Source organism: Schistocerca americana, chromosome 6, assembly GCF_021461395.2.
Source record: "Schistocerca americana isolate TAMUIC-IGC-003095 chromosome 6, iqSchAmer2.1, whole genome shotgun sequence".
In the NCBI taxonomy this organism is placed as follows: Eukaryota; Metazoa; Arthropoda; class Insecta; order Orthoptera; family Acrididae; genus Schistocerca; species Schistocerca americana.
The window spans coordinates 340,526,923-340,554,683 of NC_060124.1; the positions used below are offsets into that span (position 1 = coordinate 340,526,923).

Sequence of the window (27,761 nt, forward strand, 5' to 3'; positions counted from 1 at the left end):
GTATGTTTACTTTCAACAAAATGATGTTAGCATTCCAAGAGAGGAAGAATGCTTATTAGACATGTGCATTGTTTTACTATAAATGCTGCAAAGTGCTGTTACAGACATTTGCCATAGGATTCCCAGTTCTCTTTATTGTCACTGAATGCTGGGAATGCAGATGACAAGACTTCAGGTTGCTGGACTGCTGCTAGAGAATGGTCAAGGGTGCTATTTTTTTTTAGTAATAAGTTGTTCAAACTGTTATTGTTATTATTACTGTTGTTGTTCCATTTGCTAATCTTATAAATCCATTAGTTGTTGCTACAGCTTTAGGAATTCTGAATCCAATTTACTCGTTATTCATTCACACTCAAAGGTAATAACTTTCTTTATGATGGCTTTTGGATGCCTTTATTGCACAAACAGATGATATGATAAATGATAGGATGGAACACTGAGTTCACTTGACAGTGCAATACACTTTAGAAGGCAATTCATAGCCAAGAGCCATTAACATCATAACCACCACTAAACTGAGCAGAGTGTGTAAGAGAAAACCAACCATTGCAGTAGCATTCAGCATCTCTGAGTCTATCTGACAGATGATAAATAGCATAGGCATAGTATCATGAGAGTGCTAATGAGCTGTAGTGGCCTCTGATTATCTCAGGTACAAGGCGAATGGCCATGCCCACGTGACAAAGTGTGGCCATTGATTATCTCAGGTACAAGGCGAATGGCCATGCCCACGTGACAAAGTGTGGCCATTGAAGTTGTCACCTCATTCTTGTGCGATTGTGTGGTGCCCTCTCTTATTATGTTAGGGTTCCCATGAGTCATTGAGACACTACAGTAAGCTGGCTGGAACATCCTCAAGTCCTCTAGCTCAACTTATCTGCAAGCTACTGGAGACATTCACACAACAGAAGCCACCTGCAGAAAATATCCATGCATCATCCTTTCTAATCCTTGCCAAGTGTTTCATTCTAAATTCCAGTGGAAAAACTACTTCTTCCCCCCTCCCCCCAATAGTAAAAATGAGATATTACAGCAGATTATGTTAGAGTCTATTTATTTGTCACTAAATGCAATATAAGTTGGAAGCCTTCGGTCAAATAATATATTTGCTTCAGCACACACGTGTTGACCTTTGAGACCCTACAATACCATAGTGAAGTAGCAGCAAGCACTCCACAGTTGAACATGGGCGAGCTACCTAGGCAGCAACTGTGTGAACCAAGCACACTGTTGTCACAAACACCTTGTTAGCGGCAGACATTTGTTCTGCAGTAGTCATTTCTCTATGATGCTTTTTGGACTATATGACAATGGAATAAGAGCTTGCAGTTAGTTGCTGACAGAGAAAGGCTTTTTCTCATAGGTGTAAGATAATAATACAAGGGGCACAAGAACTCTTATCATTCCTTCCTGGTTAATCTAAATGGGTGTTCAGTGACTTCATTAGAAGAAAGCCTTTTGACTGAAAGCTTCCATATATAACAGTCTTTTTGTTGTGGCTGTCTGTAACTCAAGATCATCTCTATATAGCAAGTAACAATCTATCCTTTTCATACTATTGTTGTTTTTTTATAAATTGAGTTATCTGATAATGTTTCATGGCAAAAATCAAACCACTGGTATGTTAAGTTGAGAACTGTTGAAGAAAAGCACTAACAGATTGAAGTTATGGATTAGGTATAAGTGGTAAGGTACTGTAAACAACACAGAGGTCTAAGACTGAGTTGCACACTGACATATACTTTTAAATCTATGAAGCAAGTCATATGATGTAATTATCCTGTAGAATTATCTTGTGTTTCATATTCTGCTCTTAACTACTTTGTCATTTGTCACTCATACACATGGTCAGGTCTTCCTATGAGGAATATAATGTACTTGGCTTATGTTTACATCTTTCAATCAATTCTTGTTACTGGGTTGATTTTATGTTTTGCAAGTACTATTCAAAACTAGGATCTTGTAAGATGTCAAAATTTTTGGGGTAACATTCTCTCCTGTAGACTCTGACTAACTTGTTTAACAAAATTCTTTTATTGTACTTTTTAGCCTCCAGATGCACTGATTATACCTTCAATGATTTTGAATTCTTAGCAACAATGTAGGAAAAGACAGACTGCTACTTACCATGAACAAGACACCTTTAGTTGCAGACAGGTACAATTAAAAGACACTTACACAAAGCTTTCAGCCACAGCCTTCATCTGCAAAAGAGAAACAAAGAAACACACACCATTCATACACACAAGAAAGCATGCCCCCCCCCCCCCCCCCACACGCATGAACACTAACTCTGTCAGCTCAGAGCAAAAATGCTCTTCTTTGTGGTAAGTAGCACTCTGTCTTTTCCTTCATTGTTGACATTCCTTCATGGATTTTCCATCATTTTCTTAGGAAGTTGTCTTCACATGATTTTAGTATGTACAAAGTCACTCAAAGTACAACTGTCAGGGATACTACTACTTGTTTTTCCAGGCACCTTCTTTGGGAAGTATGTGTGATTTTTTATTGAGCAACTCTGTTTTAGGCAAAGTCAGTAGTTTTGCAATGTAAGAGAAAATAGCCTCACGCTAAATGAGATTGTATATGATAATGGATATGTCAGAATGAGTAATAAAAATATGTGAAAAGTGCTATATGCCAGTTAATTTTCTAACTGAATTCAGACATGCATAGGTGAATTTCTTGCATGATAAGTAGTTAAGTTTTAAAATGTAATTTAATGAATTATTCTATTGTTTATCTCACACATAACATGAACACATTATTTGATTTTGGTTGAAGAGTCATCTGGCATTTATATGTTGGTTAATATTTATTTTTTAATCAAGCCTCATTTTGTTCTTACTCTTTTCTATAAATTCAGAAGTTCAAAAGTAAAATAAAAATAAACAAATACATCTGTGTTAACCATTTTCCTTATGAATTTGTGTTGAACTTTGGATGGTATGTACAGTCATGCAAAATGAACAGTAATATGGAGAAACACTGCAACTGATCATAGTCAGAGCCACGAAAGAAGGTTGGTGAAGACAAGCAGTTGTTGAAATTATGGAAGTAGTGGTTTCTGAAGACAGTGCTTTCCTGAGAGGCAGCAAAATAAACAGTCAGACTGCTGTTCTCTGCTTCGCTCTTCAAGGAAGCATGTAGTCTATGAATGATATCTTTTACTTGTGTATATATTTTTTGCTATTTACCACCACCAGAAATCATGATCATTTGGAACAATTCCAGCACTTCTATGGAAAATAATTCACTAAAGAATTTGCATTGCCAACACCCTTCTAAATAGAGTCCTCACAAAGTAAACTATCAATTCTTGGTTATTGGGAAATAAATTCATCCACCTTCATTTGTAAATCTGGCTATATCACCACAGTCTTTACAGTTTATGCATTTCCAGAAATTAAAATTTTTGAAAACATTGTCAGCGATCTCTAAAATTAAAATTTAAAGATTAAAAACAGTCTTGATCGCAACCTTTTATTTTTAAAAGACACTTGCACAAAACTTTCAGCCACAGCCTTCATCTGCAAAAGAGAAACAAAGAAACACACACCATTCATACACACAAGAAAGCGTGCCCCACACACACATGACCACCAACTCTGCCAGCTCAGAGCAAAAATAAAAGGTTGTGATCGAGACTGTTTCTAATCTTTAACTTCCACAAATTAACTTGCAATGTTACCTTGATATGACATCCAAGAAATGTTGCTGCTCCCACTCATAAAAATTTAAAATGGTGTAAGGGGCATTCAATAAGTAATGCAATACATATTGTTTATTGACCAATTCTGGTTAAAATGGTGTCCGCAATTGAGATGCATTGCAAACAAAGAGAAGTCATTGAATTTCTTTGGTGGTAACCAGACCATCACAAAAGTTCACAAGCACTGAAAGATTTTTTTTCAGATACTGGTCTCATTCTAAAACCACAGTAAGTTGCTGGACAAAGCATTTGTCGTCAACACAACAAGGAGAATAAATTTGTCTGGTTTCTCATCTACAGGACAGCTATAGTGTTAGAATGTGCAGACACTATAATTTGAGGTGATCAATGAATATCAAACAAGCATCCAAGTTCTCAGCTTGACATCTCTGTTTGTAGTACTGACACACTTGTCCACATGTTAGTGTATTCAAAGATTTGTGCTCACTTGCTTCCTCAAAGACTAAATAAAAAGCATAAAGAGAAAGGAGGAACATGCGCAACTCATTATGAGGCCGATGATGAAGATCTCTTGTTGAACATGGTCACAGTTGACAAAATATCGGTTCACGATTTATAACCTGAAACAAAATGGCAATACACACCATCTCTTTTGATGAATTAGTTCAAAACAGTACCCTCAACTGATAAAGAAAGGCCTGAAGGGACTATTTTGTTGTTTGTTGGTCAAATGATCAGCTCTAAAATCTACAGGGAGACTCTCAGGACACTGAACAAATGATTAGAGCAAGTTCATTGCCCCAAAAATGCGAAGACATTCCTCCTTATCCATGATTACGCAAGGACACATACAAGTCTGTGTAGCCAAGAGGAGATCAGAAAACTATGTGGACTCTTCTTCCTCATCCACCCTACAACCCAGATCTCACACCTTCTGAACTCCACCTCTTTGGCCCTTTGTAGGATGGATTCCACAGGAAGCATTACAGCAATGATGGGAAAGTTACTGACGCAGCAAACACTTGGCTAAGGCACAGAGAAGTAAAGTGATAGCATGGTCATATACAGGCTGTCACATTAAGGTGACATGAGGTCACAGACAAAGGTGATGCATTACTTATTGAATGACCCTTGTAGATAACATTCACTCACACTGTTTACGTGTAACAGAAAGTTTCCAAGAACAATAAATAAAATGAGGCAATTGAGTTGCTTTTATAAGAACCAACACACAAACACAACTGTAATGTGTTAACTTATTATTAATAACAATAATATTAAAAAGATCATACTCATTTCTTTTCCAATGTCATTTGTAATTTGAAACACTGAATGAATTAAATAATCTTTAAAACCAGTCTGTTAAACTCCCCCTTTGTAACATGTCATAAATGATTTTCCATTTGGTGTCTGTGGAACTAATATCAGTATTTTTCATCAACTTTCAAAAATAAAATATTGTACTTATATTACAACGTTCAATAAAATTGCTATTTATGGATTTCTGCTTTGTTCATGTTAACCATTCAGTTAATAGCATTGTTCCTGTGAGCTCAAATATAACCAGTATTCTCAGTAGCATTCCTTAAATTATTCCAAATGTTTAACAATTTAGATAAATTCAGAGCAAGCAGTCAAAAAATATGAAAAAATAATAGAAAAGTATAGGTACAAATAAATTATGTGTGCTAGTATCATGATATCACCACAATAACCTCTGTCAGCCTCCAGGAATTTTGGCTATTTCTTGGTCAGCATCTGATTCAACAACAAACTGATTCAGCAATCTTAGTTAACTCTGTAAGATTCATTCTGCTGGGCTTTTCCAAAAATGTGAGAAGAAGCTAATGAGAAATGGAGTTGAGTTCTGTGATGAACTAGATCCAATTAAGAAGGTCAAGAGGAAATTTTCAATTCTGTGATGAAGAAATTTCAGCAAAGAATGTCAAAAGAGGAAAATGAAGTTTAAATACATTTCTATTACAGGAAGAGCTAGTTATGTTACAGATATCAAATTATGGAAATATTTGTCACCAGGAGCTGAACATTTACATATATCATATTCCTGAAATGTTTGTGCCCGTCAAATAATATGAGTCCATTGTTAATGAAGATGTATAAAATTCTCTCTGTATGTGTGCATGCATGCATGCACACACACACACACACACACACACACACACACACACACACACGCACGTGCGCGCCCACACACACACCCACACACACACACACACACACACACACACACAAAAGGTTCAGTTGCATCAAGCAATGAGTTAAAACAGTCCAGGTGGTCTCACAAGAATGTAATCCCAAATAATATCTGCTTCACAAGACAAGTGACAACATCAGAAAAAAAAAAAAAAAAAAAAAACACTTCACGATTCAGAATAAGGATAACAACTCTGTGTCATGCACTCCATGCTGTGCACTGTAACTGTCTCACCATGATTAGCGTATTATCAACATGATTGCAGATCTCTGTCTTAACAGTTCACTGTCCACACTGTTTTTCGGCAATGCAGCTGCCTATAAGACCACTGTCTTTGCCTTTCACTGTGTTCACAGAGCATCACCTCTCTTCATCCTCCACATTAAAAACCTTTCCTTCCAGTCCAGGATCACCGTAACAAGTCACCACGCCATCTGTTGGTGACTGGATACCAGGCCCGTGCAGCTGTAGTGTAAGTATGTGGGAGCAGCCACGTAGCGCCAGCACTACAGTACAACCCCCACTTGTCACTTCACAGGACGTCACTGGTTTCTCCGGGGTGTAGACTGCCAGCAGCTCACCTGAAGAACATGTTACATCCCACATTTGTTTGTAACAATGTGAACAAGGTACATATGTACTTATTTATTTATTTTATTATTTTTTATTTTGCATATGGCAACACAGCGACAATATTTTATATAAGTACAACAATATGTAAACAAAACGTATAAAACAAAACAATGTGTAAATAGTACATGTATAAATAACAAACAATAGCACAAAAGGATAAAGTACAAACACTCAAGACAAAATAACTACACGTTAAAAGCTTGGCAAGCCTGACTAGAAACTCATTCATATATTTAAAGCTCAATATCTAGATTGCACAGCCAATACAAAGCAGAGGGTTTCACATATATAACCTCAGAGACAGGTCTGGTGCATCTTCTTAAGGGGCATTCCTCAATAATATGGCGGACGTTCTGTTCTGGTGCTCCACAGTCACAGGCTGGTGAGTGGCATAGACCTCACTTGTACTTATATGCAATGCATCTTGCATGGCATGTTCTGATACGGTTTAATTTAGCCCAGGTACATCTCTTTAGGTCAAAGCCCGGTAATTCCAGAGTAGGATCTTGGATACCTTGGTTATTAATTCCAGAATCATTCCAAAAGTGCCGCCATTGCTCCTTGATGTCGGGTTGATGTTCTTGTGAATTAACCCATAGAGGCTTCCGTGACTTCAAGCGAGTTGATGGTATTTTGTTCAAAACATCATGGATTGGTAGATTCTGTGGGTAATCTGAGTCATGAATTTTTGATCACTCTCTTGCTGCTGCTTCTTGCCTTCTCAATTGTGGGGGTGGGATATTGCTTAGAGTATGCAGCCAAGGGACTGGGGTGGATTTAATAGTACCCGTTATTAGCCTCATACACTCGTTCAACTGGACGTTGATTTTCTTAGTATGAGTGCTCAAATTCCAGACAGCAGAGCAATATTCGGCAACAGGATATACCAGGGCTATTGCAGCAGTACGTAAGGTGGATGCTTGAGCTCCCCAAGTCGAGCCAAGGTATTTGGGGTTGGAGTTGTGTTTGACTCTTTGTTCACAGAAGTTCGCATTCAGTTCCTGGTGGGCCATTTTATTGTTCAAGTGGAATGCACATGCCTCAGTCTTGGTTGGATTAGGGCAGAGTTGCCATTTTTTATAATAGGAATTCAAGGACTCCAGATCTTCTGTGAGTACGTTCGCTCCTTCCCCATGTGTTTTAGTTTGTACAACTAGTACCAAATCATCAGCGCAGCAAAATTTCCTGCTGGCTGTATTTGCCAAGTCGCTAATATACAAATTAAATAGGGTTTGAGCCAACACAGATCCTTGAGGAATGCCATGTTTTATTTTATATGATCTGCTGGTGTTGTGGCCAATGCTCACTATGAAAGACCTGTTCATCAGCATGTTGTTCATTAAGGTTGCCAGTTTTAAACTAGGTATGTCTCTCTTGAACTGAAGCATAAGACACTGGAGCCACACAGTGTTGTATGCCGACGACAGATCAACAAAAGCTACACTTGACTTCATTCTGTTTTGGAATCCACTTTCTATATGTGATGTTGAGCTAAAACTTGTTTGCAACAGCTGCGCTTGTTTCTAAAACCTGCCTGATGTGGAGGAGTTACTCCATCCACGATGTCCTGAATTCTATTAAGTATTAGGCATTCCAACAAGTTAAAGCATACACTCAAGAGGGCGATGGGGTGGTAGCTAGTTGGATCTTCTGGTGGCTTTCCAGGTTCAAGGATTGCTAGCGTATGGGCTATTTTAAATTGTGATGGGACTATTGCAGTGTTTAAAATGTTGGTGTAAAAGTTTCTTAGCCATGCTTTGCCATTAGGTCCGAGGTGTTTTATAAATTCTGGGAATATACCATCCAATCCCGCCGTTTTGCGTATTTTTAAGGTCTTTATCACACCCTTGATCTCCTCTTTGCTAAATGGGAACGAAAGCAATGTATCATCATTCAGAGTTTTATCAAGTTCTTGTAGGTCTTCTTTAGTTTCTGCTTCAGTTGTTGGATAAAGAGGGGTTTTCTCAGCATGCGCCTTTATGTGCAATGCCATCTCCGACAGTTTTATTTTAGGTTCCTGGTGGCGTGCTGAAGAGGAGTTCCTGCCATTTGTGTTTTCTGTGTGTGTTTAGTCCCTCTTTCCCCACAATGTAAGTCTTTCCGCTCCTGGGATTGGAATGACTCCTTACCCTCTCCCTTAAAACCCACATCCTTTTGTCTTTCCCTCTCCTTCCCTCTTTCCTGATGAAGCAACCATGGGTTGTGAAAGCTTGAATTTTGTGTGTGTGTTTGTTAGTGTCTCCCATCAACATACCAACGCTTTCGTTTGGTAAGTTACATCATCTTTGTTTTTAGATATATTTTTCCCACGTGGAATGTTACCCTCTGTTATATATATACACAAATCAGTTGGTTTTACTGAGAAATTCATCAATGGAGTGAGAAGGAGTTGGCCACCAATAAATCCTTTAGGCTTCTCTGAAACTGAATTTCATTGGTTGTTAAGCTTTTTATGGCTGCTGGCAAGTTATTGAAAATGTCTGTTCCTGAACAATGCACACTTTTTTGTACAAGACTAAGTGACTTTAAATCCTTGTCAAGATTATTCTTATTTATAGTATTGATTCCATGAATTGAGCTGTTGGTTTGAAAAAGTAATATATTTTTAATGACAAATTTCATTAAGGAATAAATACACTGGGAAGCAGTAATTAGTATGCCTAGTTCCCTAAACAGGCTTCTGCAGGATGTTCTTGAGTTCACACCACATATAACTCTTACTGCACGTTTTTTTGCCCAGAAAACTTTAGCTTGGCTTGATGAATTACCCCAAAAAATAATCCCATATGACATTATGGAATGAAACTAAGCATAGTATGACAGCTTTTTCATTTTTATATCCCCTATGTCTGACAGAATTCCCATTGCAAAAAGAGATTTGTTAAGATGCTTCAGCAGTTCTGTGGTGTGCTCCTCCCAGTTGAATTTATTATCAAGCTGTAATCCCAAGAATTTAACACTGTCCACTTCTTCTATCTTCTTGTCATCGTATGTTAGACATATATTCTTGGGACACCCTTTACAAGTTCTGAACTGCATGTACTGTGTTTTTTCAAAGTTTGGTGACAAATAATTGGCTAGGAACCAGTGATTAGTGCCCACAAATATTTTATTAGCTGATCTTTCTAAGACTACACTTGATTTGCTATTTATTGCAATGTTTGTATCATCGGCAAACAAAACGAACTTGGCATCTAGTAATGTTACTGATGAAAGGTCACTGATATACACAAGAAAAAGTAAGTGCACCAAAATGGAACCTTGTGGAACTCCACATGTAATTAGCTCACAGTTGGATGATGCCTGATAGCTTGATAGATGTCTCTTTCCTAACAACACCCCTTGTTTCCTGCCAGAGATTTGAACCATTTTGCAGCATTTCCTGTTACACTATAATATTCTAATTTACTTAAAAGGATATTGTGATTTACACAGTCAAATGCCTTTGACAGATCACAAAATATACCAGTTAGCTGCAATTTTTTGTCTAATGAATTAAGTACATTTTCACTGTAAGTGTAGATAGCCTTCTCAATATCAGAACCCTTTAGAAATCCAAACTGTGACTTTGACAGTATGTTATTTGAGATAAGATGGTTATAAAGCCGACTGTACATTACTTTTTCTAAAAGTTTTGAAAATGCTGGCAACAGTGAAATTGGACAGAAATTTGATGCTATTTCTTTATCTCCCTTCTTAAACAGTGGCTTAACTTCAGCATATTTCAACCATTCAGGAAATATTCCACTGATAAATGACTGGTTACACAGATAGCTTAATATGTTACTTAGCTCATCTGTCTGATGAAGCATAAAATGTGATTCATCTGAAAAGGCCACCTGCTGCCACTCAGTGAATGTACAGTTGTAGAACTGGTGTGCAAAGTCCATCCTTTGTTGCCAGTGAATAGCAGTCAATATGAGTGAATGGACAAGCTGCCTGCTGCTGAGGCCTACATGCAGCCATGGTTGCTGAGCAGTCATTGAGGACACACTGTTTTGGCATCCCCTTCTTTCATCTGAGTGGTCAGTTGCTCAACAGCTGCACATCTATTTGCCCCTACAAATCTCTGCAGTCATTGCTCACCCCTGTCATCTGTGTCCCGTGGTGCAGCATAGTTGCCTTGGTGCCAGTTTTGGATAGTGCTGTTTTGCAATGGACATTATACTTTAACCATGTCAGTATGTGAACAGTTTAAAAAACTTAGCCATTTCTAAAATACTTTCACCCTTGGCCTAAAAGCCAACGATCATACCCTTTTGAATGTCAGATAAATCTCTCTGTTTCTGCTTTATGGCAAGGACTGCATTGTTTTCCACCCCTCCTCTAAAGACTGTAATACGGACATCAAAGCAAATATATTACAAGGAAAAGATAGTCATATCAGATAACAAAATAAAGAGAATATGAGATATAGTGAAGGAGGAGACTGGTAGAACCAGGCATGAAAAGGAACAAATAGCATTAAGAGTAAATGATACATTGGTGACAGATGTGTATAGTGTTGCAGAACTTTTTAACAAACATTTTATAACTGTTACTGACAAGATAGGGTTGTCAGATTCTGTAGATGCTGTTATGGAATACCTCAGACCAGACATTTCAAGTAACTTCCATAATATGAATTTGACCCTCACTACCCCAGCAGAAATAATGTCCATCATAAAATTTTTAAAATCAAAAACATCTACTGGGTATGACGAAATATCAACAAAGTTAGTAAAAGAATGTGATTCTGAGCTAAGTAACATATTAAGCTGTGTGTGTAACCAGTCATTTATTAGTGGAATATTTCCTGAAATGCTGCAAAATGGTTCAAATCTTATATCTCGCAGGAAATAAGGGGTGTTATTAGGAAAGAGACATGTATCAAGCTATCAGGCATCATCCAACTGTGAACTAATTATATGTGGGGTCCAACAAGGTTCCATTTTGGGGCCCTTACTTTTTCTTATGTATATCAATGACCTCTCATCAGTAACATTACCAGATGCCAAGTTCACTTTGTTTTCCGATGATACAAACATTGCAATAAATAGCAAATCAAGTGTAGTCTTAGAAAGATCAGCTAATAAAACATTTTTGGACATTAATCACTGGTTCCTAGCCAATTCTTTGTCACTAAACTTTGAAAAAGCACACTAAATGCAGTTCAGAACTTGTAAGGGGTGTCCCACAAGTATATGCCTAACATACGATGACAAGCAGATAGAAGAAGTGGGTTATAGCTCGATAATAAATTCAACTGGGAGGAGCACACCACAGAACTGCTGAAGCATCTTAAAAAATCTCTATTTGCAATGCGAATTGTGTCAGACATAGGGGATATAAAAATGAAAAAGCTGTCATACTATGCTTAGTTTCATTCCATAATGTCATATGGGATTATTTTTTGGGGTAATTCATCGAGTCAAGCTAAAGTTTTCCGGGCACAAACAAACCAACAGCTCAATTCATGGAATCAGTACTAGAAATAAGAATAATCTTCACAAGGATTTAAAGTCACTTAGTCTTGTACAAAAAGGTGTGCATTATTCAGGAACACACGTTTTCAATAACTTGCCAACAGCCATTAAAAGCTTAACAACCAATGAAATTCAGTTTAAGAGAAGCTTAAAGGATTTATTGGTGGCCAACTCCATATATATAAGTACAATGTAACTTCTGCACAATTTCAGTGCAGTAATGTGTTCATTGTAAATATGTGTGTGTGTGTGTGTGTGTGTGTGTGTGTGTGTGTGTGTGTGTGTGTGTGTGTAAGTACAATCTAACTTCTGTACCATTTCAGTGCACTAATGTGTTCATTGTAAATAAGTATTATAGTAGTTGTATTACACATTTATTACCTTATAAATAAATAAAAAACTTTTTATTTTAGATTCAGTGCATTGGTATTTGTAAAATGACTTTTCATATAGTGTTCATTAAAAAATGACAATCATTCCACTTGGAACCTGTGGAATGATAAATTAGCTTATTTGTTTTAGTTGTAAATATTTGTCATGTATTGTTATTTTTCTGACATGTTCTACATCCTGGAGGACCTCCTTACTACGGATCAATTGGAATGAAAGTAAATCTAATCTAATCTAATCCTCGACACACTTTATATTCCCTCCACTGCTAATGATCCTAACTGCCATCTGTGAGTGGCTATTGCACATTGATGTCAAACATCTGTGGTGTTCACATTAATGTGCCTGGGCCCTATGGTTAATAGAAGAGGTTTCTTTCATGAATTTCATAGGAACCCACAAACTGTGGAAGTAAATATATATGTTGCAAAGACATAGTGCAGCAGATGCCTACATCCACTATCTGCAAAACCACTGTGAAGACCACAGCAGATGATACTTTCCATAGTAGTAGAGTTTGGGATTTCTTACCATTGCATTTATGTTTGAAGCACAGGGAGAATGACTGCTTGAATCGCACAGTGCATGCTGTAATTAGTCTAATATTGTCTTCACAATCTCTATGGGAACAATTTGTAGAGTGCTGTAATATATTTTTGGATTCCCCTTTTAATGGATGTTGAGAATTTGTAGGTATGCTTTCATGTAATACTTAGAGTCTATCCTCCAGCATCTACCAGTACTGATTTTTTTTAAATTTCTGTGATGCTCTGCTGTGAGTCTAACAGACCTGTCACAATTGGTATTGCCCTTTTATATATGTGTTCTACGTCCTCTGTTACTCCTATGTGGTATGGGTCCTACATACTTGAGCAATATTCTAGGGTGGGTGACACAAGAGTTCTGTTCTAATTCAACCACAAACTCTATATAACATCTGAAAGGGATTCCATCAACCCCTGGGGTATGTTCAATTTCAGAAATTTTAGCTGTTTTTCAATGCCACAGACACTAACACCAATATTACTTGTCTTAACAGTGATCTGAGGTTAAATTGGGACAGTATTCTTGAATCTCCCTTTTGCTTTGCTATCATCAGTTTTAGTCCTTGCGTCACCCTAGATGTCTGAACACTGACTTTGGTCCTACAAACAGCCTTTGTCTATGATCAGAATTTCCTTGGATTTCTGAGAGGTCTTTCAATATGATTATGCAGTGGTAGTTGGAGAACGTACCATGCAACACTCTTTTGACAGTCACATCTGTTTCATTTAGTATCTATCTATAGCTCTATACATCGTTTGACAATTATGACAAACATCTACACGCTTCTGCCCAGAGACAAATGTTTCCAGGTCGTCCATGAGATATGATACTACTGTGTTTTTATCATATTTATTGAATATGTTGATTTTCTGACTTATTTTAGTTGCCATTTGTACTCTGGTAATCATTATTGCTACACTGACATCAGGTTAAATGTGGACATCCTAAAAAGGTGAGATTTAGTGCTGTCATTAGATCTAACCAATTTCCATGATGAGTGGCCTTCTGAACAAACTGCTTGAAGTAATTAACAGATACAGCAAGTAGTACTGTCTTGAGTCCACCACATGCACATACAAAACTACAAATTTCTCAGTTGGTTGTATGATGATTAAAGTCTCCTCCAATGCTGACAGTATGATTTAGAAAAATATGTCATAGTGAGCTGTGGTATTCTTCTAAAGGTTTTGGCTGCATTTGTAGTCGAATGTAGTGGTCGGTATAATTACCCAATTAATTAATATCTAGTTTTGATACTGACTCTTGACAAGTAGAGGATGGTGAACATGTCTAGGTCACTTCTAAAGGATGCAGTTTTAACAGAGGGAGTCACCAGGAAACTGTTACCTCAAGCATCTGTGCTGACAAGACTTTATGGACTGGGTGTCGTTGGGCACTATTGTCAACAACATTAGGGCACTTACATATTTGTTGGCCCAAATGGAAGCTCACATGTTTTTTTCTTTATATGGATGACACATTCGTTACCAGCCCCCATGGAAGAGGAAAACTCCTTGACTTCCTTACACATTTGAGCTCCATAATCCCAACATCAAATTCAGTGTGGAGACTGAAGCAGAAGGGAGATTACTTTTCCTGGACACCATGGTCTAGAGAAGAGCTGATGGCACCCTGGGCCACAGTGTGTATTGGAAGAAAACACACACTGACCTGTATTTGCATGCAGATGGCTGCCACCATCCTACACAGAGGAATGGAGTACTAAAAACCCTAGTACACGGGCTGCATACCATCTCGGACACAGAAAATCTCCCCAGCAGCTGGAACACCTCAGAACTGTATTCTGAGAAAACAGGTGCCCAGAATGGTGGATCAGACATGCTCTCTGCCCAACCATAACAGCATAACCTGTGGAGATGGAAGAAGCCACAGAGGAAGAGGCAGCCACTGTCTTTACACCATACACTGGCATAATGAAGAAGCACTCAGCAAAAACTACCTTCTGCCACCCAATAGAACAGCAGCATTATTGGAAAGCATCAAAGATGATCTCAGTTTGCAGAAGGCCAACATATAGCACATTCCACTTCAATGTGGAAAGACATATATTGGACAGACAATGCACATCACTGAAGATCATGCTGGTGGGAACACCAGAGGCACACTTGAATGACGTATGGCGAGAAGGCATCAGTTGCAGATCACTGTTTGTCTGAGAATCACATGATGGAGTACAAACATACCAGGGTCCTGGTACAGAGTTCCAAATACTGGTTAGAGAGGCCATAGAAATTCACACCAGGATGATCTTATCAACTGGGAGTGTGGCTATAATCTTAGTAAGGCTTGGGACCCAGTAGTGAGTTTAATTCAGCAAACAAAAAGATCTGGCAACCAGGGCAGACAGAGCATCTACCACAACACTATCACAAACACTGATGCTAACATCTCTGTGACCACCAAAGCACGGCTGGGCATGGACCACAGAGTGAGCGGCTTGCAGGGGGATGAGACATGAGTCCGCCTCAGGAGCTCACTTCGTCAGCAAACCTGAAAATGGCAACATGTCTGAGTGTCAAAATATTGCGTCATTGGACACTATGAACAAGTGGTACAACTGTGGGCTGTTCAATCACTAAAAAACCCTAATGTGCAACTCACACATAGTCAAATATTTGAATAGCAGCATCCGATTTGATGCACCCTCCTGACTCATTTAAGGAGTACTCTGCACTTCAAACTCTATGGTGCAAGTATAGGAAGTAACAATCTAGGTTGTCACAGAAATTCCAATGTCTCTGGTGCAAGCCTTTGAGTCGATTCAACTCCACGGTGTCTACATCTGTTGTGGGGACAATCATTTGTTGAATTTCTGTGAACAATGCTGTTGTTCTCAGTCTTCTCTGTCAGTCACTGGAATGATCCCAGTATTATCTTGGAGCCCGTACAACAGACATATTTCATTCCAAGACAAGCCACTATCTTTTGCAGGTTTCTCCCTGTTCCCTCAATGACAAAATAGTGTCTTCAAAATGTAGTATGAGCATCCTAATAGGTACAATTATTTGCATTTTATTCTATGCTATACCCTTTCCAAAAGGAGCAGTCCAGCATTTACCTTATGCGATTTAGGGAAACTACAGGAAAGCTAAGACCTGAAACACACTCCTCCCAGATGCAGGTCCACTGACAACCATTTCATCACTTTCTTTGGGTACAAGCTTAAAGTAATGTCATTTGGTTTTGTAGCTTTCCAGCTCCCTTTATATATATGGTAGGCAATTTGCTTCAGTTCCAGAAATGAATACCATATGTTTTTTTTGCAACTATCATTAGCAAGTCACTTTTTGAAGAGAATCTAACCTACTTAACTACTCAATTTCAAGTCTTTACCTGAATTTGTGAAACACTTCTTCATCATAAAAAAAATCTTTGCGTGACTAGTTCATATTGACTGAATTTGCCCTAATGTAGTAAAATATAAGACCCAGGAGAGATTTTCCAATTCCTCAGCAGATTTATGGTACAAGACGTTTTCTCAGAATATACTTGTCCTGCAAGTACTTCATAATGTATTTCAGCATCCGGAAGGTAATTCTACAAGGGCTGCTGCAAGGAGACCTCATAGTTTCATGGAATGAGGGACAATAATGCTCTTTCTCTGTTGTTAATGTGTTGTTGAAATCTTTTCTATATCAGGTACTGCATAATGATAATGCTGAATCAGAGTTGCACAGATTACTGCTGTTATGGAATAGGTGCAGTTCTGGTGCACATCTAGGAAGACACAGAAAGTGACTGCATGTGTTTTCAGAGAACTTTCCAAGTCAAATAAAAATTACTCAGTAGCTAATAAAGAAGTCTAGCAATTATTTTGGCAATCAGTAAGCTCTGACCATACTTATTTGTCACATCATTCACAATTATAATGGACCATCATTCTTCACATTAGCTGACAAGTCTGGAGGTCTGTCAGAATGACTGGCATGGAGGACATTGGGGCTTCAAACAGTATGGTTATCACAGAAGTAAACGACAACACAATCCTAAGGACACTGAATGTCTTTCGAGCAATTCTTTTGACAAAAATTCAAATCTGAATGATTCACCTGACATCTTTGAATGACTAATGTTTCTTGCTGAACAAAGGGAAGATCAAGCATTTTCGGCAGTATGAAGGCCTCGTAAATAAGGTTTTTCTTTTGAAAAATCCTTTGAAGGAAACTTCAGCATGGATCATACACCAACCATAACTACATTGACATACATTCCTACAGATGAAATAGTTGTCTTAACATGGCTCAAGATTATAAACGTCTTGGAAAGGGAAGAAACAGTCAATGAAAAATAATTATTTGAAGACAGAACAATAGATAAAAGGATTTAAAATGGGTGAATATGGCTTTTGTCATTCCAGTACATTTACAGAGGAACATACCATAAAACTTCCATATTGCTCCAACATTAAAACACCTGAAATTCATGAAGATTCTTGGTAGAATCAGATGCAATAATCATTGGCCATGTCTGTATCATATGCAATTCACTAGAAAGAGTGCATCTTGTCAACCCAGTACATTTACAGAGGAGCACACCATGGCACTTTCGTAATTCTCCAGCATTTAACCACTTGGAATACATGAAGACTCTTGACAAAATCAGATGGAGGGATCATTGGTCAGGTCTCTATCATACGTACTCCACTGTGAACACTGTGAGCCTCTCTCCCATTACATGTTCATCTACTATTTTTACTTCTTCTTTTCCTACTATCTCTCTCTCTCTCTCTCTCTCTCTCTCTCTCTCTCTCTCTCTCTCTCTGTCACACACACACACACACACACACACACACACACACACGCACACACACACACAGAGAGAGAGAGAGAGAGAGAGAGAGAGAGAGAGAGAGAAATACATGTGTATACTGACCTTTACTAAGACTCCAGAGACGCAAGGAACGATCACGACAACTACTGTCAGCTGATAAGAATGACCCACCAAGGGGATCAAGTCGCAGGAATGTCACAGGAGCTGTGTGGCCACAAAGATTCCAGCGACAATTGCCTGAAAATCAATAGAAAATTTATGAAATGTTTGCATGTTATTATAAATTAAGTGTAATGATCTATAGTAAAAATAAAACCAAATATAAAACCCATATACTATAAAAAATATAGTTTTCATTTACAATATATTAATGAATGTGGAACCATTAGTGTCTTATGTATCTCAAGAAGGGTGTTGTTAATATATCATTATTTGGTAAGTGCTGCCTGGGTGGTTCCTTCCATGGATGCAGTATGAGAAAAATGAATTGTTATATGATTTTTAACTAATTGTAAACTAATTTATAAAAGCCCACTAATTTATGTTCATTAATCATTGCTCTTATTCTTATTTATGCTAATTTTCAATACTGAAAAGTTTTAAAATTCTCTTTTTTGAGGTTGGCAAATAACCAGTCATCTTCAGATCATGATTTACAATTACAAATCATACATGATGTGGAAAAGGTGCTTGAATTGCCACTTTATTATAACAACAGGATACAGTTAAATTAAAAGATGCCGAACAAAAGGGGTAAGTAGCTACTGAGGGTCCTACTCCTCAGTATCAAGTCGCATAATATATACTATCATTCATTTGTGATACAAAGAGCTGTCCCCTCCTGTAAAATTTAGGATTATTTTATGGTTAGCTGTGATAAGGTATCAATATTGAACAGCTGCATATCATCAACAAATCAAAATAATCTTTCATTTTTATGACTCTCCTGGGCATAACAGTCTTTTCCCCCCTCATGTTATGGAGCTCAAAGTTATATTTCTTTCATTAACTACACTTTTGATTTAACTTTTCTTATTTCTATCTGCCTTACATCATAGCCAAATACTAATTTTTAAGCTACATATTTACTTTCAAATTTGTTTGCAGTCATGTCTCAGAGATTGCTGAGTTTGTGTAAGAGAATCTTTGTCAATGATCTGATGTCAGTTTCTTTTTAAGTATGTTCCAAATGTACATGAGATTCTTGCAGTTTCTGCAACTACAAAAAATTGGTGGCATATTAATGATCATACAGTATGACTACTGCCTCATAGACTGATTTTATTTTATATAATAAAGAACAAATAACACATAATTCTCATCATGTCCACAGGAGACTGCATTTGGGTGCCTCTGTGGTTGTGTGTGCATGAATGTGTGTCTTTTTGCTAGAAGCTAGTTCAGTAGCTAGTGTGAATAGTCTTCTGTTGCGTGTTCCACATGTCAGTCCACTACAGGTGATGTTCCTTTCCTGTATTTTACTTATTGTTCCACCCAGGAATTTTTAGTATTGTAATAAATGTGTTATGATTAATCATTGCCTGCACTGTACATCACATGTACAACTCCAGCACTAGATGTTTCAAAATCAATATTGATAGGAATTGTAAAGAAAAATAGGATAACCTGTGACAAGGTCCCAGACCAAAATACGAGCATCTTCCAATCCACTGATCACACAGCCATCACGAGAAGATATATCTAGTGAAACTGTATCCACACCAGGCTTCCATTTCTTGAATAGTGTGCCACTTTGTAAATCATACACAACAATGAAATTTGGAGATGGTTCATCCACTTCCTAAAAATAAAGTTGGGGTATAAATCATTCATTATTTCTTGAATAGAAATACAAAATATATATATGTTTGCAAATGTGACACATGTGACTTTTACCTTTGCTACACAGCACACATAATGTCCTTCATGTGTTATTGCAGCTAAACTTGTGATGAAATCATGATGTGGAATACGTAGATCATAAAGCAATTTCCTCGATGCTAGGTTCCATACAAGTAGTGGAAATGGCTTTTGTGTTTCATCACCACACACTAAAACCCTGAAAATAAAACAGCAAGTCTATGAAGTTAACAGAATGGAATAATACCACAGCCACAAGAAAATCCATGAAACATATTAGAAGAGATTTTCTTGGTTTGGAGTTTCTAATATGTACCAACATATAAAGCTGAAACATTATTAGCATAAATCTCTTGATCAATTTACTTCAGAGTTTTGCACAATACTCTAATAAATATTTGGACAGACACATGCTACATATTTTTTTAAACAACAAGTCTATAGGTACTGTACCTGTATATTAGAAAAATTGTATTTATGAAATTAAAATTATGCAAAAATAATGTCACTGAAGCAACTATTTTCACAGATCCAGCAGCTGAAGAGATCTCTTTCATACTCCGATTACCCTTTCAGTTTAAGTGACTCAAGGTTACATCTGAAGTAACAATAAAGAACATCCAAGGTTGGACATTCAAATACATTGGAACTAATTTACAATCAGAGTGGTTTTACCATGGTCAGTCGTATGTTGCCCTTTTGTAAAGCGGTAGTACAGAAAACCAGTTCATACTCTTACCACCAAGTATTTTTTAAAAAATATTCTGAAATTTTGTAATTTTATTGTGCACAAAAAATTAAAAAGATCTTAAAAGCAATAAAAACCAAAAACAAAAACAAAAGGCTCTTCGTAATTCATATCTTATATAATTTAATAGAATTTCGAGTTCCATACCTATAAAGTGGGCAAAGTCATAGCACGGAACGAAATTTGTAAAGTGACACAATTCACACGGATATCGAAGACTATGATGTATATCCAGTTCCTATACATATTTAGCAATTGTGAAGTATTGTTGTGTTCACCAGTTGTATGTATAAAGATCAACTCACCTTTTTTCTTTCAGAAAATGTATTATGCATAAACAAAGCTAATAAGCATTGTTTTTGTTTCTATAATTTCACTTGATTATATAACAAACTATAGAAAAGATTCATTCATCCATCATGTTCCATACATTCCATTGTGAAAGAGAAGCTCAGGAGATATGGAATGAGTCAAGTTATACATTAGCAGAATGAAGCTACTGTAAATTACATTCATTATTAATCAATGATACAAATGATTTGTTCTTTCTTAAGGTAAATCCAAGACATTAAAATTAGCAGGAAAGCTGTCACTTTCCCAGTCGTAATAAATAAGATGCCTTCCTCCTACTGTTAGTTTATTATCTACATTCTACATGATCAAATTGCTGTTAACCACAGAATGACAGCTGCCCACGTTTGTAGCAACAGAAGCCTGTTTACAATAAACATTGCTAAATGTTACACAGCTAAAAAGATTCTTCAGTTTTTTAATCTGGATAATTACATAGTTTGTAGAAGGAGCAAAAAAACTGTTGAATTCTGATTTTCTTCTGAATCTGTAAGGACTTACATTTCTTTCCTTCACTCCTGGTAAAACTATGCATTACATATCTACAATAAAGAACCTTCCTGTCAACTCTAGACAATGAAAGTTTACTTGAAAATTAAGAACAACATAGGAAATGATAGACTGCTACTTCGAGTAAAGAAGACATTTTAAGCTGCAGACAGGCACAATTAAAAGACACTTACACAAAGAAACACTCCTCAAGCACACATGAGTGCCAACTCCAGCAGCTCAGACCACAATGCTGCATTCTGGCCTGAGATGCCAGAGTTGGCAGTCATATGTGGATGAGATGTGCTTACTTGTGTGTATGAATGATGTGTGTTTCTCTGTTTTTCTTTGCTGATGAAGGCTGTGGTTGAAAGTTTTTTGTAAATGTCTACTATCATTAACACCTTTTTTGAGAAGGGAACATTTCATGGCCATTTAAAAATTTCTAAAATTATACCACTGTACAAGAAAGGAGAGAACACTGCCTTGGAAAATCATAGGCCTATTGCAATATTATCCACATTTTCAAAATTTTTTGAATACTGTTTCCATAAGATTAGAAAGCTTGTGGTGTTCCATAGGGGTCTGTTCTTGGCCCAGTCCTTTTCACATTGTTCATCAATGACATAATGCTAATTCTTTTTTGTATTCTGATGATATAAATAGTTTAATTTTGAATAGAGGAGATGTGCTTCAAGAAACAGTCAATGAAACTTCCTGTGACATAAAATCTTGGTCTGAGGCAAACAGACTACTAATAAACACTCAGAGAACTCTAAGCATGAACTTTCACACAAGGCAGAATGTTACTCAATTTGATGCAGACATATATATTGGCAAAGATGAAATTGCCAGTGTGCATGACACCAAATTCCTTGGAATAACTGTCAGTAGCACCCTAGCTGGAAACTACATGTAGAGATAGTTGCAAAGCAGCTCAGCAAAGTGTGCTACCTTCTCAGGTCAATAAAAGAATCAGCCAACATTAATACTTGGAAGCTCATATATCATGCTCTGTATGACTCCATTATGAGCTATTGCCTAATTTTCAGGGGAAATAGTTCTGAATACAATATAATTTTCAAATTAGAAAAACAAGTGATCAGAATCATGTCATCAAAAAACAGAAGTGAATGCTGCAAGTCATTGTTTAAAGCACTAAAAATTCTGCCAATGCCATGTCTTTAGATAATGGAACTGGTTTGTTTTGTAGTTCAGTGTTTGGGAACCCTACACAGAAATCTAAATTGCTCGACACACAACACTAGAAACAAGTCTCAGTTAAGAACTGTAGCACACATCACTAAATTATATGTTGGCAGCATTAAATATATGGGCATAAAAATTTGTAACAATCTCCCATCAGGTACCAAGACCATTAATAATCTGAAGGAAATGAGAAGAACACTAAATTAAATTTTATTTATTCCATTACTGCATTTCTTGGAACAAAACTCCTCCTCATCTTCGTATATGCAATATAACTCTGTTTAAATTGTTACTTTTTCTGTCCATGCTCTATGCATTTGTATGTAAACCTAAACTTCATAGTACAGAAGCCAGTCTTCCCTTTTGCCATGTATTTTTAACGTGTACTTATCAATTTCCATGTTCTTTATTCTGTCCAAGTTCTGTAGTTTGCATGTAAACCTGAACACCTTATACAAAGTGCGTCATCTTTACTACCTTACTTTCATAATGAATTTTTAAATGTATATGGTACTTTTGTATTTACATTTTAATTGCTTTTTTAATATATTCTTTGAATTTCCATGTTAGTTGTTCGTCCAAGTTCTGTGTGTTGTATGTAAAGCTGAACACTTTAATACAGAAGTGTGTCACCTACTGCTTTACTTTAGTAATGAATTTGTAAATGTATACGGTACTTTTTAATTTCCATGTTTTTTGCTTATATGTTTCTTTCCCTTATAATGTGAAATTGTTTAGAAATATTGTGCAACTCTGAATTTTTTACAAGATATCCACCTACATGCTTTTCTGTTTCTGGGCATTAATATGTATTATATGAACATTTGTATCATTATAATAGCATGTCATAATAATTTTAACCAAGTATAATCTTATCTTCATTTTTGACTTGTCCTATATCATCATGTGCTTCTCTGCTCACATTGTATGACCTACAGGGTACATAAAATTACAAAACTGTGCCTGTCTGCGACTTAACATGTCTTCTTTATGATAAGTAGCAATTTATATTTTCCTACATTGTTGATATTACTACATGGAGTTCCCACTGTTTGCTTTTACTTGAAAATTAGTTGCTTTTTGTGTTGAGTTTGTATGAGAACCCACACTACTGCCTAAACATTCATAAAAGTAAATAAATCATAGAATAAACAGTCTTGGTTACATTTTATTTTGTGTAAAGACTAATCGGTGTTCAGATTGTGTCAAATCAGAGTTAAAGCTCAAGCACTATATCATCTCAAATCATACAGGTCAAGAGTGAATGTGTCACATCACTATTTCAAAGTTTGCCGAAAAAAATATATGTTGAAGTTCCGTGTGGTACCTCTTCAAAACTATAATATTTTGCTTTTATGATGATTTGTTAAAATGCTACAGACCTCTCTAAATGAGATTATTTGTGAAAATGTCATAATGAAAGAGGAAATTGAAATACTGTCATGAAAAAACAAAAGTGGTAGAGACCTGAATTTATTTTCAAGAAATACTTTGTTCCCAATACTATACGACATGATTAATAAATACAAACTTCTGAGTATTTTTTTTAAAAAATAAACTATGAAAATTTGTAACTTTTTGTTAAGCATTTTTTAATATAAACTTGAAAGCTTTCTGAAACAATGCTTTATTAATTAATCTGTTCATGCATAACAACAACTACACACCCAAGAACACATTCTAACCACCGAGTAATTATAACAAAATGGAGCATGCCTAGACATTGGCATATCTGCCCTAAGTCTTTTATCTCAAGAAATCTCTTCAAAGATCTTTTGAATTGATCCAAAACACTTCTGCCATTTGAGAACAATAACATATCATCAACATTTAAAGCTATGATGACTCGTTTGGCGCCATCTCTGTGAAAATAGACACATCGATCACTGTTTGGTCTGTTCAGTTTCAGTTTTCTTAACACCTCATCAGCTTTCTGATTCTAATTCCTACTAGCCTGTTTGAGTCCATAAACAGCTTTCTTCAGACTCCATACTTTTCCAGGAGTTGCAAAATTTTCTGGTGGAAGGACAGAAACTTCTTCATTTCAGTCTCCATAGGATAAGCAGTAGTGACGTCAACACCATCGATTTCCAGGTTCTCTTGAGCTGCCACAGACAAGAGGTATCAAATGGATGCATACTTGACCGCAAATGTTTCCTGATAATCAACACTTTGCACCTGAGTGCGTCATTTTACCACTAGGCATCCCTTAAATGTCTCTGGTATACTGCTAGTTCCAGTCTTTATTTTTAATATCCACTTAGTCTTGGGTGGTTTGTGTCCTCTGGGCAGTACTTCCTCAAATGTATTATTACAAACTACAGATGAGAATTCTTTCTTCATTGTTTTTATTTCCATTCTTCATTATTTGCCCCTTCCAAAGTTTCTTTGACATCAATGTCCTCATTTGGAAGTCCTTCTTTTAAATTGTAAGTAACACGATCACCCCACCTCTTGGGTTTTGGTTCTCTGTTTGGCCTTCGAGATATGTTTTGATTCTCATGACCCCAGTCTTGAGCTTCAGATTCTATTTAATCACTGTCAAAGCCATAAAAATGTTCATTATCACTGTCTTCTAATTTCACTACTTCTTCAGTCTGTGAAGTACTGATGTCCTGAAGAATTGCTTCTTGTTCCAGTCCTAAAACATTTGTTGTCTTAGGTTCCTCTGTCTTTGAACTTGAAAAACTTTCATCTTCCAGAAATTTTATATCCCTGCTGACAATTATCTGGCCAGTCTCCCTATTGATGAATTGACAGCCTTTGGTTGCCTGACAGTAACCTACAAATGTCAACTTCGGTGACTTCTTATCCCACTTCTTGTGATGGGGTTTTGGAATGTGAACTATTGCACTACAGCCAAAAATTCTCAGATGTGATAAACAAGGCTTCCTCCTGTGCCAAAGGTCATATGGCATCTTATCTCCAAGTGTAGTGGACAGTGAACAGTTTGATACATATGCAGATGTCCACACTGCTTCAGTGCAATACTCCTTTGGTAGGTTAGTATCAAACATCATAGTACGAGTCTTTTCAACCAATGTTCTATTAGCTCTCTTGGCAACACCATTTTGCTGTGGACTGTAATGAACTGTAAGCTGGTAGATGATACCCTCAGAAGCCAGAAATCTTTTTACTTCATAGTTGAAAATACTCCTTTCCATTGTCAGATTGCAACTTCTTGATATTTCTGCCTGTCTGCTTTTCCACTGTAGCTTTGAAGTTTCTTCAAAAATTAACAAACTTGAATCTTGCAAAATCATCAATAAACATGAGAAAGTAATGATTTCCACCAATAGATGCTGTCTCCATTTGCCCAGACAAATCAGGATGTACTAAGCCTAAGATGTGTTTAGAATACCTTTTGCTAAGTTTGAATGGAAGATGTGACTGTTTTCCCACAATGCACAACTCACAGGGATCCTTAACCACAATATTTTTATTTAGTTCTGTTGAGACTTTTAACAACTTCAGCATATGTATGCAATTCATATGTCCTAGCCTGTGATGCCATAAGAATCCACTGTCTTTTGTATAGTAGCACAGTGTCATTTCACTTGTGTTTAAGGAAGAGATGCCATTCTTAGGCAATACTGTGGCAATTAGTTCACTTTCTTCATTGTAGATGAATCCACCTTCCTTCTTAAAAGTCGCTTCATGCACTTTTCTTACAATTTTACTAAATGAAAGCAAATTTACTGCTGAGTTTGGGATATGAACGAAGTCAGATGCTTCTACTGTTTTATCACCAGTATAGAAGGTCAGATCAACACATCCTGTAACTTCTGCTACTAAGCATCACCTCCCATGCTGGTCACTGAATTATTAGTGACTTGACATTATGAAGCTTCTTTCCATCATTAGTAATGTGAGTCGAAGTGCAGGAATCTAAACGCCACATATCCTTTCCATGAGACTCCTTACAATCAGCAGCAAGAAAAGCTTTCTTTTGTTGTGTCTGTTTCTTAAATGCATATCCATCATGGTTATTTTTTGATGAGCTCCCTCCTTTTTCATTCTTGCTAGTACAATATTTAGCAGTATTGTTTGGTTTATTGCACTTGTAACATTTAATAATATGTTTATAGGCCTCTTCTGATTTGTATGTAGAGCAGATCCTACATTTCCATTTGTGTCTTCAGGTTTGACTTTAATAGAATCTCCCGTGATACGTGTGCCACTGTTTTCAATTGTCATGATCATAGGTTGATAATGGTCACGTAATCCACTTTTCACTCACTGGAAACTTCATTTTGTTTAACTTTAATGCAGTCAATAAAATACAATTGCAGTAGTCATCTACCGACTTGCAGTTATCTAATTTGTTAATGATTAATGATCTAAGCAAACCCACTTTACGTGTGAGTCCTGAGTCTTCAAATGCCTATCCCAAGGCCGTCCAGGCTTCTGCTGCCATCTTTGTGTCTCTTGTATAGGAATAATTTATCTTGTTGACGAAAAGTATGATCTGGGAAAGTGTCTTTTTGTCTCACAGTTTGTCATGGACCAAATATGCTTTCATGGCAAATGTCCACATCAGGTAATTTTCGTGACCAATCAACTTTTCAACCACTGGAAGTCCTTTCAGGTTGAACCACTCATTTTTTTTAGCTTTGAGTGAGAGAAAAAGTATCAGCAGTCTGAATGCAAGAATGAGCAACTGGCAAAATATGAATGATCGACACACACTTCTGAACTGGCTCTGGATTTCCATGCATGGCTTGTGGTGTCACCGCCAGACACCACACTTGCTAGGTGGTAGCTTAATCGGCCGCGGTCCATTTAGTACATGTCGGACCCGCGTGTCGCCACTGTGTGATCGCAGACCTAGCGCCACCACAAGGCAGGTCTCGATATACGATAGGGCACTCGCCCCAGTTGCACGGACGACATTGCTAGCGACAATACGGACGAAGCCTTCCTCTCATTTGCCGAGAGTCAGTTAGAATAGCTTTCTGCTAAGTCCATGGCTACGAACTAGCAAGGCGCCAATTGTAACAGTGCATGTATCTTACGAGTCTCATTTGTATAGTCAAGAGAGATGTATCACAAGGAGTAAATAAAGTTAAGTATATTCCAAAGCTACGTATTTTCTTGATAGCAGTCATAACGTATCTTGTTCCAGACTTGACGCCAGTCGGCGTGTGTGTACGCGTGCCTTTCTTTCGGCTACTTCAGTGTGGCGTAACAGTCTTGTTACGTCACAACATGGCTTCCATTTTAACACTTAAAAAATTTTATTTTAACATCTGTGCCTGGGCCCATAACCTTTTGTTGAGCATTTTTTAATATAAATGTGAAAACTTTCTGAAATAATGCTTTATTAATTAATCAGTTCATGCTTAACAACTACTACAAACAACAGAACACATAATAACCACCGAGTAATTA

General features: G+C 36.9%; 1 protein-coding gene across 1 annotated transcript in view; it reads right to left on the reverse strand.

Annotated features, from left to right (window-relative positions):
* Window positions 1–6,035: 6,035 nt before the first annotated feature.
* The window catches only part of LOC124619443 (NACHT domain- and WD repeat-containing protein 1), a 578,477-nt gene continuing 556,751 nt past the window's right edge, over window positions 6,036–27,761 (reverse strand). The window contains exons 23-26 of the mRNA XM_047145830.1: window positions 19,610–19,772; window positions 19,340–19,514; window positions 17,816–17,950; window positions 6,036–6,469 (exon numbers count right to left, since the gene is read on the reverse strand). Coding sequence (XP_047001786.1) covers window positions 6,249–6,469; window positions 17,816–17,950; window positions 19,340–19,514; window positions 19,610–19,772 — 694 coding nt within the window. The 3' untranslated portion in view covers window positions 6,036–6,248. The remainder of the gene's footprint in view (window positions 6,470–17,815; window positions 17,951–19,339; window positions 19,515–19,609; window positions 19,773–27,761) is intronic.